Source organism: Camelus ferus, chromosome 16, assembly GCF_009834535.1.
Source record: "Camelus ferus isolate YT-003-E chromosome 16, BCGSAC_Cfer_1.0, whole genome shotgun sequence".
Lineage (NCBI taxonomy): Eukaryota > Metazoa > Chordata > Mammalia > Artiodactyla > Camelidae > Camelus > Camelus ferus.
This window is the reverse complement of record NC_045711.1, coordinates 35,970,058-35,986,054: the sequence shown is the minus strand read 5'-3', so window position 1 is coordinate 35,986,054 and position 15,997 is coordinate 35,970,058. Positions and strand designations below refer to the sequence as shown.

At 37.4% G+C, this 15,997-nt stretch overlaps 1 protein-coding gene across 9 annotated transcripts in view; it reads left to right on the top strand.

Moving 5' to 3' along the window:
• Positions 1–24: 24 nt before the first annotated feature.
• The window catches only part of BRCA1 (BRCA1 DNA repair associated), a 54,707-nt gene continuing 38,734 nt past the window's right edge, over positions 25–15,997 (top strand). For 4 of the 9 annotated variants that reach the window (XM_014551017.2, XM_032457270.1, XM_014551016.2 and 1 more), the window contains exons 1-3: positions 869–1,055; positions 1,998–2,088; positions 8,898–8,951. In XM_014551017.2, coding sequence (XP_014406503.1) covers positions 2,009–2,088; positions 8,898–8,951 — 134 coding nt within the window. In that variant the 5' untranslated portion in view covers positions 869–1,055; positions 1,998–2,008. Of the gene's footprint in view, positions 183–868; positions 1,056–1,997; positions 2,089–8,897; positions 8,952–15,997 lie in introns of those variants that run through there. The other 5 variants (XM_032457268.1, XM_032457267.1, XM_006175151.3 and 2 more) reach the window with 3 other exon arrangements.

Sequence of the window (15,997 nt, the reverse complement as noted above, 5' to 3'; positions counted from 1 at the left end):
GATGATTGGTTCTTACTACTCGTTCCTCAAAACTACAACCCCATTGATTGGTCGAAGATGAGATGGCGGGGGCGGAGCAGGAGCAGCCTGACCCTCACAACAATAACAAACACCGGGGCAAAGGGGCGGAACTACGAGTGCGCAGCCGTGGGCCAGTGCCGGGGCCGATTTCCACTTCCCAGGTAAATGCAGCGCCCGATGCATTCCCTTCGGTCACCGACCTTAGAGGACGACTTGCCAGAGACTCGCGGGGCTGGATGGGAATTGTAGTCTTCCTAGGACTTGTAGGTTCTTTAGCCTAGTCTCCACTCTCAAGGTACGAAAACGTAACACTCCAATCCATATCTGTTGACGTGCATAAGCGCGCGGAGCCTTTCAGTTTGTAAACTGGGTTTGTCGGTGAGAATCGTACCCGCTTCCCGTGTCGAAAACTCCTCTCCGTAAGACTACAGTTTCCAAGGAACACTGTGGCCAAGACTTTTCGATCCGCAATGCATGCTGGAAATCGTAGTTTTTTCCCCTCACAGTCCTTTTATTTACCTAAACTGGAGTAAATAAATTTCCATTGCGGCGGAAAGGGTGAGAGAACGGGGCCTCTTCCTGCGACTGTTTTAGGCACTAACTTGCGCTCATATTCGGGCCTCAGGTAGAGATTCCCACCCTAGTACAGCAATCACTGTGACGTCATAAGCCGCAACTGGAAGCGTAGAGGTAAGAGGGCGGGAGTATATTAGAAAACTCAGGGAGAATTCTTTCTCTTCCGTCTCTGTCTAATGACGTAACGCAGGGAAAATTATAGATGACCAATCGGGAGCCTCCAGAGACTCGACTCTCTGCTGCGCCCTTCCGTAATGTGTTTCGATCTCGCATTCTGAGAGGCTCTTGCGCAGAGGCCGCGCCCTGTTTCCGTGGCAACAGGAAAGCGCGGGAATTACAGATTAATTGAAACCGCGTCTGCGCTGTATGAGCTTTCTGGACATAGGACGGTCTGAGGGGCTTTTCAGAGAACTGGGCCTCTGGGCCCGGGAAGCCAGGACACTTTGCTCTTGATAAAGGTGAGAGAACGTTGGGGAAAGGACAGGCGCCCACGGGGTGCTCCGGGGGACAGGCAGTAAACAAGTGTGGAGGGACGGGGAGAGGTGACTCCTAAAGGCCAGCAAGACGCGTGTTATTTGGCAAAGGGCGGGAGGAAGATGGAACCTGAGAAGCCTAAGACATTGAGTCTGGGGAAATCCTGGGGAGGGCGGCACTTTGTGGGTCGCAGGGTTGCAGGAAGGCGCTGAGGATAAGGGAGGGAGCAGGGTGTGCCCGAGAGGGAATCCTGATGGTAGAAACTGGAATGGGTCTTGAGGGCGACACCATGGTATAAAAAGACGGGCTGGTATATGTGAGAAGGGGACCCTGAGGGAAAAAGCGGGCAAGAATGTGTCTGGGAAGAGGAGGAAACAATTCTGTGGGAGGGAGAACCCTTAAGAACTGGATTCATATTCATGTCTGAGAAGGCACAAGAAGGAAGTAGAGGGGTGAGCCTCCCTAGATGATGCTGCTGGCATGGTTGTGCCTGAAGAGGATCCTGAGATGATCCTCCAGGCCAATGGGCAATACTGGGGAAGAGCAGGGGTGGGGAGCGTTAATTGGTGTTGATTTTGATTTTAAGCGAGAAAAAAAAACCCAGCCAGGATGATTGAAGAAATCTGAGGCTACCACCACTCACCCAGTCACCCCACTGTGGCTTTCCCTTTCTTGGAGAAAGGAAAAGACCAAAAGGAGTAGTTGGAGGCTAGATGTGAAAAAATAGAGAATTTAAGTGGTTTTAATTACAAAAAACTTTTAGAATTTTTAAAAATAAGGCTTTTGTCATTAGTTCTATGGTTGGTATGATTCTAAAGCATTCCAATCTTAAATGACACTTAATGAAACCAAGCTGTTGTTTATATAAACCATTTAAGTGATTTATTTACATATGTATTTAAGTTCAACATGTTAAAATTCACTAGGACAGGAAGAAATGGATTTATCTGCAGATCGCATTGAAGAAGTACAAAATGTCCTTAATGCTATGCAGAAAATCTTAGAGTGTCCAATCTGGTAAGTCAAGCATTTATTAATTTGAGATTCTTCCTTATATGATTTTATCCAATGCAAATGAATAGAATTGACCTTAGAAAGTAAGGAGAAAAAAATATTATGTCTATTAAAATTAAGCTGTTAAACTGAAGAGCTTTAGCGATTAAATTATTCATTTTTCTCCATTCCACTTCTCCCCTTCTCCCTCTGTCGCCTCAACGCACACAGTCCCGTCTTGAATGTCTGCACTGTCTTGATTGGTTCTACATTGTGGCAGGAATCTGGTTTGGCTTAAGTGACATTTGGGCCTTTCATTCAGCTCTATAACCAGCTTGATCACTTGGAATGGGCATAGTTAATAATGGCGAAATAAAGTCACAAATGATTGGTGTCAGTGAGTGGGTAGGTCTTTGGGCAAACCTTTGGCTGAAACTAACCCTGCATATTTAAATAAGAATACTGCAAGTCTCAGCCTTTAGCCAGTCTCTTAGACTTTTTGAGTGAGCATTTTTTTTTCTTCATCTATAAAATGAGGGGACTAGAATATTCAAGTTTTTTAAAAATTGAGATATAATTTACATACAGTGAAATGCAGAGAGCTTAAGTGTATAAGTCTATGAGTTTGGATAAAGGTATATATCTGTGTAGCCAGTCAAGGTATAGAACATTTCTATCATCCTAGAAAGTTATCTTGTGTGTATTCAGGCGCTCTTAACTTCCTGACCCTCCACAACCCGTGGAAGCCTATGGATAAAACTGTATTCTGATATAATTAGTTTCTTGTATAACTTTGTATTTTTAATTTTATGCATTTAAAAGCATTCCTCTGAGAAGAGGGTTTATGAGCTTCAGCAGCTGCCAAGGGAGGTCCATGGTACAACAAAGGTTATGAAACCCAAGCAGTCACTAGATGATCTCAATAGTATCCTTTTTTTTTTTTTAAATGGAAGTACTCGAGATTGAACCCAGGACCTGGTGCTAAACATGTGCTCTACCACTGAGCTATACCCACCCCCAATGGTATCTCTTAAATCTGCAAAATAAATTAAAAACCATACATCAGGCTTTCTTGATGAAAAGCCAGAAAGGAAATTTAGAAGAATTATTGTCTACCTTCTCCTCTTTTACTCTCTCTACTCTGGTCAGTCTGGCTTCTTAACTGCTCTTCAGACATGTGACATATTCTCTTGCCTCTGAGCTTTTATGCTTGTTGCTCCCACTGCCTGGAATGTTCTTCCTCTGATAATTACATGGCTCACAAATCTTGATTGAAATACCATTTTTCAAAAAGGCAGACAATCCTAATTTAAAATTGTAAGGCGAGGAGGATGTATCTGTAGTGGTAGAGTGCATGCCTAGCATACAGGAAGTCCTGGGTTCAATCCCCAGTATCTCTGTTAAATTAATTAATTAATTAATTAAACCTAATTACCTGCCTCCCCCCAAAAAAGGAATAAAAAAAAGGAATAAAAATAATACAAATAAATACAAATAAAAAATAAAATTCTAACACTCCCACCCCTAACACAGTCCTTATCCCCTTTCCTACGTAGTGCTTATTTTTCTTATTAGTATCTGACATTCTGTGTAATCTATTTATCCTTTTTCTCTATCCTTCACAGAATATAAACTCCTAAGGGCAGAAGTTTTTATTTGTTTTGTTTGCTTCCGTATCCTCAGTAGTTAGAACAGTACCTGGGACATAGTGGCCACTCATTAAATATTTCTTGAAGGTATTAAGTAATAAACTAAATTGGTTCTTTGATAGTTTAGTGGTTTTTAATATAGTGATAGTTAGCAGTGGGTGTTATTCAAAAAATAAATTAGAAAGTTGCACCTTTCCTTTGTGCTTCGTGAAAGTTGTTTTTCATATTTGGAGTCAAATAAGTTTAAGATTAGAGAAAATGCAAGTGTGTGTTCAGAGAGAAACAAGATTTGTAAGTAACCTATCTTCCTCTCCCCTGCCCCTCAACATTTCAGCTAAACAAAAACCAGAGCTAAATGAGCTTTACAGCCTAATTTATGAAACATCAGAGCCAGGGAAGCAGGAAATGACAATTGGGAAAAAATTACTTTTGAAAAAGCATAAAACTTACTTATGATAATTACAAAGAATGATCAAAAAGTCCTGAATACTATGGCATTTGGGTCCATTTATTTTACATTTCCATGGGATTCAGTCATAATAATATAATATTCTTTCTCATTCTGGCAAATTAAACCATCAATTAAAAAACTCAGGTACATAAAAATTAAAGATGTGAGAATGAAAGTTAATGCTAAATTTTCATTTTCAGTCAACTACTTATGTATTTTCCAGCTCATTATTTTTTTTAATCTGTTTTCTACTAGAAACAGACATAGGTTTTTAAATTAAAATTCTTCATGCTGGTCATTGTTAAACCTTAAAAATCATTTAAATGGGAAGTTCAAGGATGGGAATAATAACTAGTTCACCTTTTTTTTTTAACATTGCCTAGAACAGTACAATTGTAGTTACGTCTTTTTTTTTTTTTTTTTTTTTTTTTTTTGGAGGGAAGGTAATTAGGTTTAGTTATTTATTTTTTGGAGGAGGTACTAGGGATTGAACTCAGAACCTTGTGCATGCTAAGCATGTGCTCTACCAGTTGAGCTATACCTTCCCCCTTATGCTTATGTCTTAATAACTGATTCCTGATTGTGACTGGAAACAGTGTTGCTTATGCTTATAGAGTTGGTTTCCAGCTTCTTCTAGCTCCTTTGAGGTCTCCTAAGCTAAAATTCCTTCTGCTGGCCTCTAAGTCACTATCAGTATTTCTTTCTTTTTTTTAGAGAAATTTATTTATTATTATTTTTTAATGGAGGTACTGGGAATTGAACCTAGGACCTCATCCATGCAAAGCACATACTCTACCACTGAGCTATACCCTCACTCCTAGGTATTTATTTCTGATAATTGGTAGTTCTTTCCAACTTTTTACACATGAATGTATAAATTCTTTGACTTTCAGAAGAGTTTGCTAGTATGTGTATCTTAGTGGGTGGCGGTTGTTTTTTGAACCTAACCTAGCTTCTTTCTATAATCACTTATCCATGCTGGAAGCTCAAAATGCAGATATACAGTAGGCCTAAAATATTTCCTGGTTTGAAAAGTGTTTAATATATTTGAATCACTTTTATAGTAAACATTTACTCTCATCAGAACCTAGAAGAGGAACATTTTAATTTTTTCCTTTTCACTCCCATTCCCTCTTCATGCTTTTCCTTCAACAGTCATTACCTTTTTACATATTGGAGTTTTCATCTGTTCAAAGTTTGTGTTTACAGTATGTTTGTATAGCTTAGATTTTAATTACCATACTGAAATATAATTATTTCAGAATTGAGTCAGTGGTGAGAATGAAAGCCATCTGGTATCATAGCTAAATCCAATTTCTCTTTTACTGAGAATTTCTTTTGATATCTAGCCTATCTGAGGAATAATGATTTAGTAACAAATCAGACTTCTCTTTGTCCAGTTGTTTTCCTTTTTAAAAATTGCATTCAGTCCCAGTGGTAATACTGACATTGGTACAAGTCATCTCAGGTTGTAACAAGTGGCATTTATTTTATTCTCACAATAGCCTAAAGAGACTGGTAGAGTGGGTGATAGAGAAGGAAACTGAGGTTCAGCTAGAGTGCTTGGTCTGAGATCACTCTGCTAACAAAAAAAGAGAACTGGTGGTAGAAACCCAGCCTTTTGACTTTGGTATTTTTCTTTTCATTGCCATGTGCTGCATCAGAAACCCCACGATTGCAAGGGTTATGTTACCAAAACCGTCACAAGAGCCTATTGTCCCCCAGCTTTTCTTGTGATCCTGTTCCAGAAAGTTAAACATTTAATGAACCACATTCCTGTCACACACGCACACAGGGTACCTGTTCTTTGATGTCCTGCCTGAACTTTACCAAAAATCAAGCTTCTGAAGTTCTTGCTCATTCAGAATAAATACTGGAGACTTAAAATAGCCTGTGGTTCCTACCTGCTCAGGCTCCCAGTTACCTCTTCTGCTATTACCTCCTCCCGGATCCTTCTGCTCTAGACCCTCACTATCCTTCAGAAATGCTGGGCATGGTCCTGCTCAGTCTGTCTTCTCTGTTCCTGTTGCAGCAAAGTGTGTTACAGCTCAGTGTTATAACTCAGTTGTAATAGCAACCTGGATCCGGGCAAGAGACCAAGGAGCACTCGGAGGGTTGGAGAACTCAGGTTTATTACGCCAGCGAGCCCAGAGGAGTTAACACTCCAAGCTCTGGACCCCGTCTATAGGTTTACACAGGCTTTTATAGGCTACCAGTCTAGACTTTGCAACATTTTGTAACATCATATGGAAATAAGGTATAACAAAGGTGACTAATTAGGAACAAACTTTGTAGAAATGGACCAATCAGGAGTTAGCTCAGGGAACCAATAGAATCTTAGGGATAAGTTCTGCTTTCCTAGAAGTAAGCCCTTTCAGAGTTTAAAAAGAGATAATGTCGCAGGGCTAGGGAACTGAATGGTGCTGGCAGGAGGGTAGTGGCCCTAACTGGGGGTCCTGCTGTCTTTTTCATGGGGCTTCCCACCTTATTCCCTCTGCTGGAATGTTCTTCCCCAACTATTGCACAGCTTGCTGTCCACCAATATCACCTTCTCAGTGAGGCCTTTCCTGACCACCCTGTATATACCACTCCCCCCACACTGCACTCCCTACCTGCTCACCCCAAATGCTTTTTGAAAGCCAGTTTATTTTGTAGTTTAAGCCAAAAAGTGCCCTTTTTTTGGTCATTGAATTCATCTAGGACTCATAATTTTTTTTATACAATAAATTGCTTTAAAAAAAAATGGGTTGTCTTTCTGGTTGGATTTCAGGTGATATGTGATTAAGACCAGAACTCTTTCTCAGTAGTTGATTTTCCTAATTTTTTTTTTTTTATATACAGACAGGTGTTACATTTATAGCTGCCTGCTTAAATTCTGTCATATTTCACTTCTAGCCTTCTAGTGTGGCAAATCATGTTTTACTTTCAGTTAAGCATTGGTAATGGAGTATTTGGTAATACTAGGAAATAATTCTGTAATTGAGTTTTACACTCACCACATATGGATCATTCCTCATCTGTAATGTGCCCCAAATGCAGCTTCATTTTCCAGATACCTTGATGCAGAATAAAATACTTCATCCTCAGGTGCAAAAAAAAAAGTGCTTTATTTTTCTTTTCAGCATGTATTCCTATGTATCCTTGTTTATTTCTCAATCAGCTGTCTACCACAACTAGAATATAAGTTCTATGAGGGCAGGCTTTATTTTGTTCACTGTTGTATTTCCATCTCCAAGAACAGTGTTTGCACGTAGTAGGTGCACAATAAATATTTGTAATATTAGTAAATGAATTAATCTCAGGAGAACCTTGTGATTTTGTGGTTAGACGGGTAGGGATGAGGAATTGGGTGATATGTTTTCTTTTCTGAAGATTTTAACATTTTTCTAAGTTTATTTATTATTTTCTAAGTTTTCTTCAGTAAGTATTTATTACATTGCTCTTAGAAAGTAGTCACGTAATAAAAGTACACAGTACCATCTGTAAAATGTTCTTGCCAAAAAACTGAACCTGATTTTGATCGAGCCTATAGGTCTAGTTTACAGAAAATAGAGGTTAGAGGGACAAGTTAAACCACATCATAGGGTTACAATCAGCAAAATTTAGAATGTGGGCAATTCTACAGGCCAAATGACAGGAAGGGGAAATCCATGGATTAAAAGAGACTTGAAACATATCAACCAAATGCAGTGTGGATTTGTTTGGATCCTGATTTAAATGAATTTAATTATTAAATTTTTATGAGACAGGGAAACATTAATTGTATGTTGTATGGTATTAAGGAAGTTATTTTTCAGGAGTAATAATGGTTTCATGGTTATAGTAAAAGAAGTCTATCTTTTAAAGATATGTTCTGAAATATCAATAGATGAAATGATATGGCTGGGATTTATTTTAAAATATTCTGGGCTTTGGGTGGGTGTTGGTATGGATGAAATAGGATTGGCTGTGGTTGATAATTGTTGAAACTGGGTGATGGTACATGGAGTTCATTTTACTATTTTCTTTGTGTAAATGTTTGAATTTTTCCATATTAGGAAATTATAAATAAAAAGGCAATCATATACTAGAAAAAAGTGCTGTGAGGGAATCCAGAAGAATACAAGAAGTTTTTCTCTTTGTGGAGCTTAAAGTTTAGTTAACATATTGGATATGCATCCACAATGATAGCTTTAAAAAGGTATCAGTGAGGGGCAGGGGGTGGGAAGGGACAGACTTGGATTTTAAAATGTAGAATAGATAAACAAGCTTATACTGTATAGCACAGGGAAATATATACAAGATCTTGTGGTAGCTCACAGCGAAAAAAAAATGTGACAATGAATATATGTATGTTCATGTATAACTGAAAAATTGTGCTCTACACTGGAATTTGACACAACTTTGTAAAATGACTATTACTCAATAAAAAAATTTAAAAAAATAAATAAAAAGGTATGAATGAAAACTATGAAGTAGTATCAGCCAATTTTGTAAATGCTAAAGATAATATAGAGTATTTAAAAGACTATATTCTGTTTTGACATCCAAAAGCTTAGAGTAAAAATCATATTGTTACATTTTTGGCTCCATGTACAGCAGACATTTAATAAATTATTGAATGAACTTAAAGCCTTACCTTAACTCAGTTGTAGCAGCTTAAAGTTGAACTTCTTTACTAAGAATAAATTTATTTTTAAATGAATTATTGAGCTTCATTTATTTTCTCTTTTTTTTTTTCCCTCCCCTTCTAGTCTGGAGTTGATCAAAGAACCTGTTTCCACAAAGTGTGACCACATATTTTGCAAGTAAGTTTGAATGTTTTATGTGGCTTCATTATTAGCTTTTGTGCTTATCCTTCATAATACAGGAAACCCCTAACTTTATTGAAGCTTTATCTTCTTCAGTTATATGAAAAAGAATCATAAGTTGCTTGCAGCCATAATTCCTGGTAAAATATTGGCATATTTATCTAGTTATATAAAAAGATATGAAATCACTTTGAGCAGCTGTTTGATTTTTGTGTCCATGGATGAAAGCAGATTGCAAGTAATTGCGAAATAAGTAAATTGTGTTTCAACCTTTCCAGTTACTTTTCTCCATTCATTTCTGCATGTCCTGCTTTCTCCTGTCTAAGGTTCAGTGTTTGCTTGCTTCATAATCTTTGTGAAGGTAGGAAAGGATCTGATGTCAGTTTACATTTAGGTTAAAATTCATTCATATCAATGATTCAAGTTATATTTACATTTTTAAGGCTCTTGCCCTTTGAGATGCATATGTTTCTTAATGGAAAAATTTCGGGAAAAGTTTGGTAGTAATTGTGTGGATTTCTCCTTTCCCTGATGTTAAGCTATGATTGAGACTTGTCTTGAATGCCAACTAACTTGTTTTTTAATATTTTTTTCTTTTTTAATTGGGAAGGCAAGCCATGTCCATTGGCATTGAGTTTACTAGCAAAAAGGTTATATGTTGCAAAGTATTTTTCCCTCCTACCTCAAAACTCCTGCCTCCCTAGAAACAACCACAGTTATCAATTTCTTGTGTATCCTCTAAGGAATTTTTTAATTTCAGGGTTCTTAACTTGGGATTTGTGAGTAGTTTTCCTGAATTTCCTAGAATTATATTGAATTTTAAATTCAGTTCTGTTTAAAAAAACTATGGGCATGTACAGTTCTCTGGGCAGACAGTTCATAATTTCCATCAGCTTCTTAGAATGTTTTTATAACCTAACAAATGTGAAGAGCTTCTGCATTAAGGCTAATGAGGGCTGGCTGAAGCCAAAGGAAACCTGTTCTCTTTGGAGGGATATCCTCTAAGCAGAAGTCTGCCAACTGGCTGGCCTCTTCCTTCCTCTGAATTTTACCTTCTTCCTATTCATCTGCCCCAACAAGGATCCAGAGCCCATTTCCCCTCTCTCACCTCTTTCCTAGGTACCCCACTGGCCTAGATCTGTTCCCAACAATTTTCTTTTCATTCCTCAGGCCCTTCTTCCTCATCAGGTGCCAAGGCAGCACAGCTTTATCTCTGCTTAAAAAGTTTTTGGATTTGTGGCCTTTAAAGGGAAGCTTCTCAAACTATCAGTCATATAGGACCAGTTTCTTCATAGGGTGATACATTTGTGAAACAAAATTTTAAAGTCCTAGTATTTAAAAGGTTACAGATAGCTGAACGCTAACCTTTTAGGCAGAATCCTTTTTTTTTTTTTTTTTTTTTAGTGGAGGTACTGGGAATTGAACCCAAGACCTCGTATGCGCTCTACCACTGAGCTATACCCAGCCCCTAAAGTCTAACCTTTTAAATGCTGGGACTTTCTCTGTTTCTTGATGAGAATCTTTCTGAAATGTACCATATGCTTTCCTGTCACCTTGAATAATGAATATACAGTATTGTAGTAAAGAAGAAATTAAATTATGACTATTCATTACTTTGAGAGCTTATAGAAGAAGGCGATTACAGGCAGAGAAAATAATCTGAGCAAAGGTACAAAGAGAAGAATGTATTTAGGAAAAAGAAACTAACTTTTCATATGTGTATAGGAGGTTTATGAGAAGAGGGAGGAGCCCTCAGAGGGGAGATGATATTTACAAGAGAGAAAAGGTCCAGGAGAGGCAGAATGGAATGGAAATAGAAAATGGATGCAAGAAGGAGAAATAACTGTTATTCATAAACAGTACTGAAGAAAAAGGAGAGTAATTCTACAGAAAGATTTTGAGGCATGGCAGGGGTAGTTGAGATAGTTTGAGCTCAGTGAAGTTGGAGGTGAAGACATCTGTTAAGACTGAGAGAGTTAAAGTAGGCAACTGGAGGAGCATGAGAAAGGCTTACAACTCCTAATATGGAGAATATGACAAGCAGAAAAGCCGGCTATTTTTTAAATTATATATTAGAATTAAGAGTAATACTTTAGAATGCTGAAGTATAATGCCCATGTGGTAGATCAACTTTTTCATGAAATATCTTTCATAATACCTTTATAATCTCAACAACACCTCAATAAGATGAGAAAGCTGGGAAAAATACTCCTAAGCATTAATTGTATTTTCTTAGGGTGGACTGTAATTGCTAACAATAAAACAGCTTTATTGACTGGAGTAAGCCTATAGTTCTGAAATCTTTCACGAGATATATAGAAAGTACAATAGTACCAGTTTTGAGAATATTACTTAAGCCATTCATGCATTAGCTTGCAGTTTTCAAACAACAAATGAAATGTTGTTTCAGTCTTTTTGGAAGATGTAGAGCTACATTGTCCAAAGAGGTATATAATATGAGCCACAAATCTAACTTAAATTTTCTAGTAGCCACATTACTAAAAAGCCTTTTTTAAAAGGTGAAATTAATTATAGCTATATATTTTAACCCCATTATGACTAAAATTTTATCATTTCAAAATATAAAAATATTAAGATACTTGACATTTTTTGTAGTTAGTCTCTGAAAGCCTGTGTTTTTCCATATTTACAGTACATCTAAGTTCAGGCTAGCCACATTTCAGGTTCTCAGTAGTCACATGTGACAGCTGTATTGAACAACGCAGCTCTAGAAACCTGCTACTCAGAGTGGGACTCATGGATCTGCAGCTACCACATCACATGGGAACTTGCTAGAATCTCAGCCCTAGTCTAATCCTACTGAATCAGAATCTTCATTTTAACAAGATCCTCAAGAGGTTCTTATACACATTAATGTTTAAGAAGTAGTATTCTGGAATGATGACCTTCCTGTACACTTATTTGGAGGATAGTAAGAGGGACCAGGCCAAGGATGGCTGAGGTCTAAATACCAGATAGACCAAGTAAATCAAGTCTTGAGGTAAATTAATGAAGGAGATCTGGATAAAAGGTGAGTCAGTGTCAGGGAGGTTTGATGGCTGGATACATTAGTTCATAGTATCAGGTAATTATCAGTTAGTGGGTTAGTATGTCAGAGGTCCAGAAATAGGCAAGAGATGGATAATCTAGCAAGTAGATTGAACATAGTCTCTCAGGAATCTAGTAGCAGAAATGAGAAGTTCAGGGTAGTGGTTATAAGGGAAGAAAAGTATCAGGGACCCAGCCATAGGAGGCTGAGGGTTAGGTGTCAGATTCTTGTCCTTAGGAGACAAGAGCCTTGACCCATGGAACTGGGATATTGGGCAAGGAACTTAGGCAGCATCTCCCAGATGAAGAGCTAAAGATAGATTCTTAATTGTTGGAACTGAAGTCCAAACCAGAGGTTTGATCAAGAAAATAGAGCCTTATATATAGAAACTGATAAGACTTGGTGGGACCAGCAACATAAGTTGATGCTGAGATGCTAAGCTATAGAGCTCTCAGGGTCTTTATTCCTTAACAAGGGGCCATATTGGTCCATTATCTGAACTCTGTTGACAGGATTCCAGGGCGCCCAGTATAATTGTGTGTAGCCACAAGTCAGCCTGCTTTTATTTTGCCTAGACTTAGAACTGTTAATTTGTTTCTTCCTGCCAGGATAGACTTGGACAAGCAACTCAAAATTAGATGTTTCCATAACTTGTTAAACTGTTCAGTGTGTAGATGTGCTTAAAAATGAGTACTCTGAAAAGTCCCCCAAATTAGTTTGTGGCACTGTGATTTTATTATTCTCCATCAGCTTTTTAAAGCTGAAGCTGCCCTTCAGAAAACATACTTCATTTGCTGTAAAAATGTATTGCATAGGGCTTTAGAAATCCAAGAAGCCTAAAACTTGTCTCAGACCTTTTCACCGAAAACCTTGTGCATACCTTCTGTATGTGTTCTCATTTAATTGGTGCGTCACATAGATTCCTCAGAGCTCTAAAACAGAATTTAATCAGTTTTCTTCTGGGCCCTGAAGATATGCCAATGGTCTATTGATCTGTCAATATTTTCCTTAACCCATTTTTTTTTTCCAAGTCACGTACAAGTTCATTTTCTCTTCTGAGTTTAGTTTATAACCTTTATGCATCTGTTCTTTTTCTAGCATAAAGAAAGATTGGAACTCATCTTGGTTGGTTTCTAGTACATACCTGGTTCCCCTGCGTTATTTATGTAATTATTGTGCAGGCTACCACATCTGTAGCTTAGCTTGTCACTCTATACCTTAGCTATTGTATTCCGTAGTGCTATGTTTAGAGAATTCCCTCCCTACCCCTACTCTGAATTGTTGAATTGTACCATTTGCCAGTGTAATGCGTTGATACCTCCTAGAGTCATTATGGTAGAATACAAGTAGTATCTGCATTTTCTCAAGGAGTGGCAGGTTCTACTCTGTGACTCTTTAAAGGGACTTTATATTACAATGTAGGTAGCTTTTGACACCCCTGTCCTCTAAACTGCAGAGTTGTTGTTGAGTGCAGCATGGTAGTTAAAGCATCTGTGTATGTGTTGGCGAAGATGGACCCTTTGGTCTCCTTGGCCAAACCTACGTACATTTACTTTCTCTGGAAAGACCATGGGCTTTGCTGCAGTTCAATCCTGCATCCAGTATCACTTTTACTGCTTGATTACTGTGCAATCTGGGAAAGTTTCTACTGTAAAATGAAGATAGTATTTCAGGGTTGTGTGGACTGAGAGAGAGGAATGCATGTTAAAGGACCTGGCCAGTAAAAAGTGCTTTCTATGTGTCTGCTGGTTTACCGTTCCCACTGCCTTTTTAGCTCCCTTTATCTTTTCTCTCCTGGCTCTCCTCAGTGTCATTATCTTCTCTCTACTCTGTTCCCCCATCACCTCCCTTGCCATACTGTTATGTTCTTTATAATGTCAGGGATTTTATTTTGCTTTTCCACTGAATTCTTTGTATCTAGAATAATACTGGACATGTAATAAATATTGGTTGTATGAATGAATCACTGCTTTTAATTGTCATCACCAAGGCTGCTTCTACCACTCTTTCCTTTTTTCCTTTCTGCCTCTCTTTGCTCTTGAGTCTTTTGTCTTCTCCCCAATGGAACATTGATCTTTATAGACACCACCAGCCAATGGCATCAGTATTTTCCTTTGTTAAGGAAGCTGACTCATTAGAATATGTTGCATATGATCTTCAAGTCTTCTTAGCCGTGTTCATTGTCTAAGACAACTAACAAAGTTCTAAATCCAGCCATTCTAAAACCGTGTGTTTCAGAAGGCTGGAGCCGCCTTCATTCCTTAGATGTCTGGTGAGCAGCTTGTTTATGACAGACACTAAGTTATGTCAAGATTGTGAATATAAAAATGAGCAAGTTTTCTCCCTTGAAGTTTTTTAAAAAACATTTTTATTGAGATATAGTTTACATGCTATAAAATCCACCCATATAAAGTGTCTAATTCAGGTTTTTTTTAAGTATATTCAGAGTTATGCAACAATCACTACAATCTACATTTAGAACATTTTCATCACTCTGAAAAGAAACCCTGGAAAGAAACCATTAGGAGTTACTCTCCATTCCTACTTCCTCTTAGGCAACCACAAATTTACTTTCTACCTCTATAGATTTGCCTGTTCTGGACTTTTCGTATAAATGGAATCATACAGAATGCAGCTTTTTTATGTCTGGCTTCTTTCACTTAGCATAATGTTTTCAAGGTTCATCTGTATTGTAGCTTATTTCAGTGCTTCATTCTTTTTTATGGCTGAATAATATTCTGTTATGTAGATATACCACATTTTGTCTATTCATTAATCAGTTGGTAGACATTTGAATTGTTTTTGCTTTTTGGCTGTTATGAATAATGCTGCTATGAACATTTGTGTACAAGTTTTATGTGGGCTTATGTTTTCATTTCTCCTGGGAAGAAACCTAGGAGTAGAATTGTAGAGTCACATGGCAATAACTCTTAACATTTTGAGGAACTGCCAAACAGTTTTCTGAAGTGGCTGCATTGTTTTATATTTCCACCAGCAATGAATGAGGATTTTAATTTCTCCAAATCTTCTCCAATACTTATTATTATCTATCTTTCTGATTAGAGTCATCCTAGTGGGTGTAAAGTGGCATCTCATTGTGGCTTTGCTTTGCATTTGCCTAATGACTAATGATATTGAGCATCTTTTCATGTGCTTATTGACCATTTGTATATCTCCTTTGGAGAAAATGTCTATTCAAATCCTTTGCCCATTTTTTAAATTGAGTTATTTCTGGTTTTTTGTTTGTTTGTTTGTTTGTTTTTTACTGAGCTTTAGGAGTTCTTTATATATTCTAGATACAAATCACACCAGATACATGATTTGCTAATATTTTCTCCCATTCTGGGGACTGTCCTTTCACTTTCTTCATGGTATTATTTGTATATAATTGGATACATTGGACAAAAACAAAAGTTTTTAAGTTGGGTATAGTCCAGTATATCCATTTTTTATTTTGGTTGCTTGTGCTTCTGGTATTTGTTTATTTATTTTAAAAAATCACTGCTTAACCCATTGTCACAAAGATTTATAGTTTTAGTTCTTACATTTAGTTTTGTGATCCATTTTGAGTTAATTTTTCTGTGTTGTGTGAGGTAGGAGTCTAGCTTCATTTTTTTGCATGTGGATGTCTAGTTGTCCCAGCACTGTTTGTTGATAAGACTTTTTTCTTTTTTCATTTAATTGTCGTGGTGCTGTTGTTGAAAATCAATTGTCCATAGACATACAGGCTTATGTCTGTACTCTCAATTTTGCTCCATCCTTGTATATGTCTATTCTTATGCTAATACCACACTCTTGATTACTGTAGCTTTTGTATTGAGATGCTGAGTTTTTAAACTCATTATAATCATTTAACTTGAACTACTTACCATTTATGTCTGATTATGCACCATGAAATAATTATGAGTATATCATTAAATGTGCCATATTAACTTTTAATAAGTTTTATTTGATCATAATAGGAAGCCACATGCGTGTAAGTTTGGTTTTCATA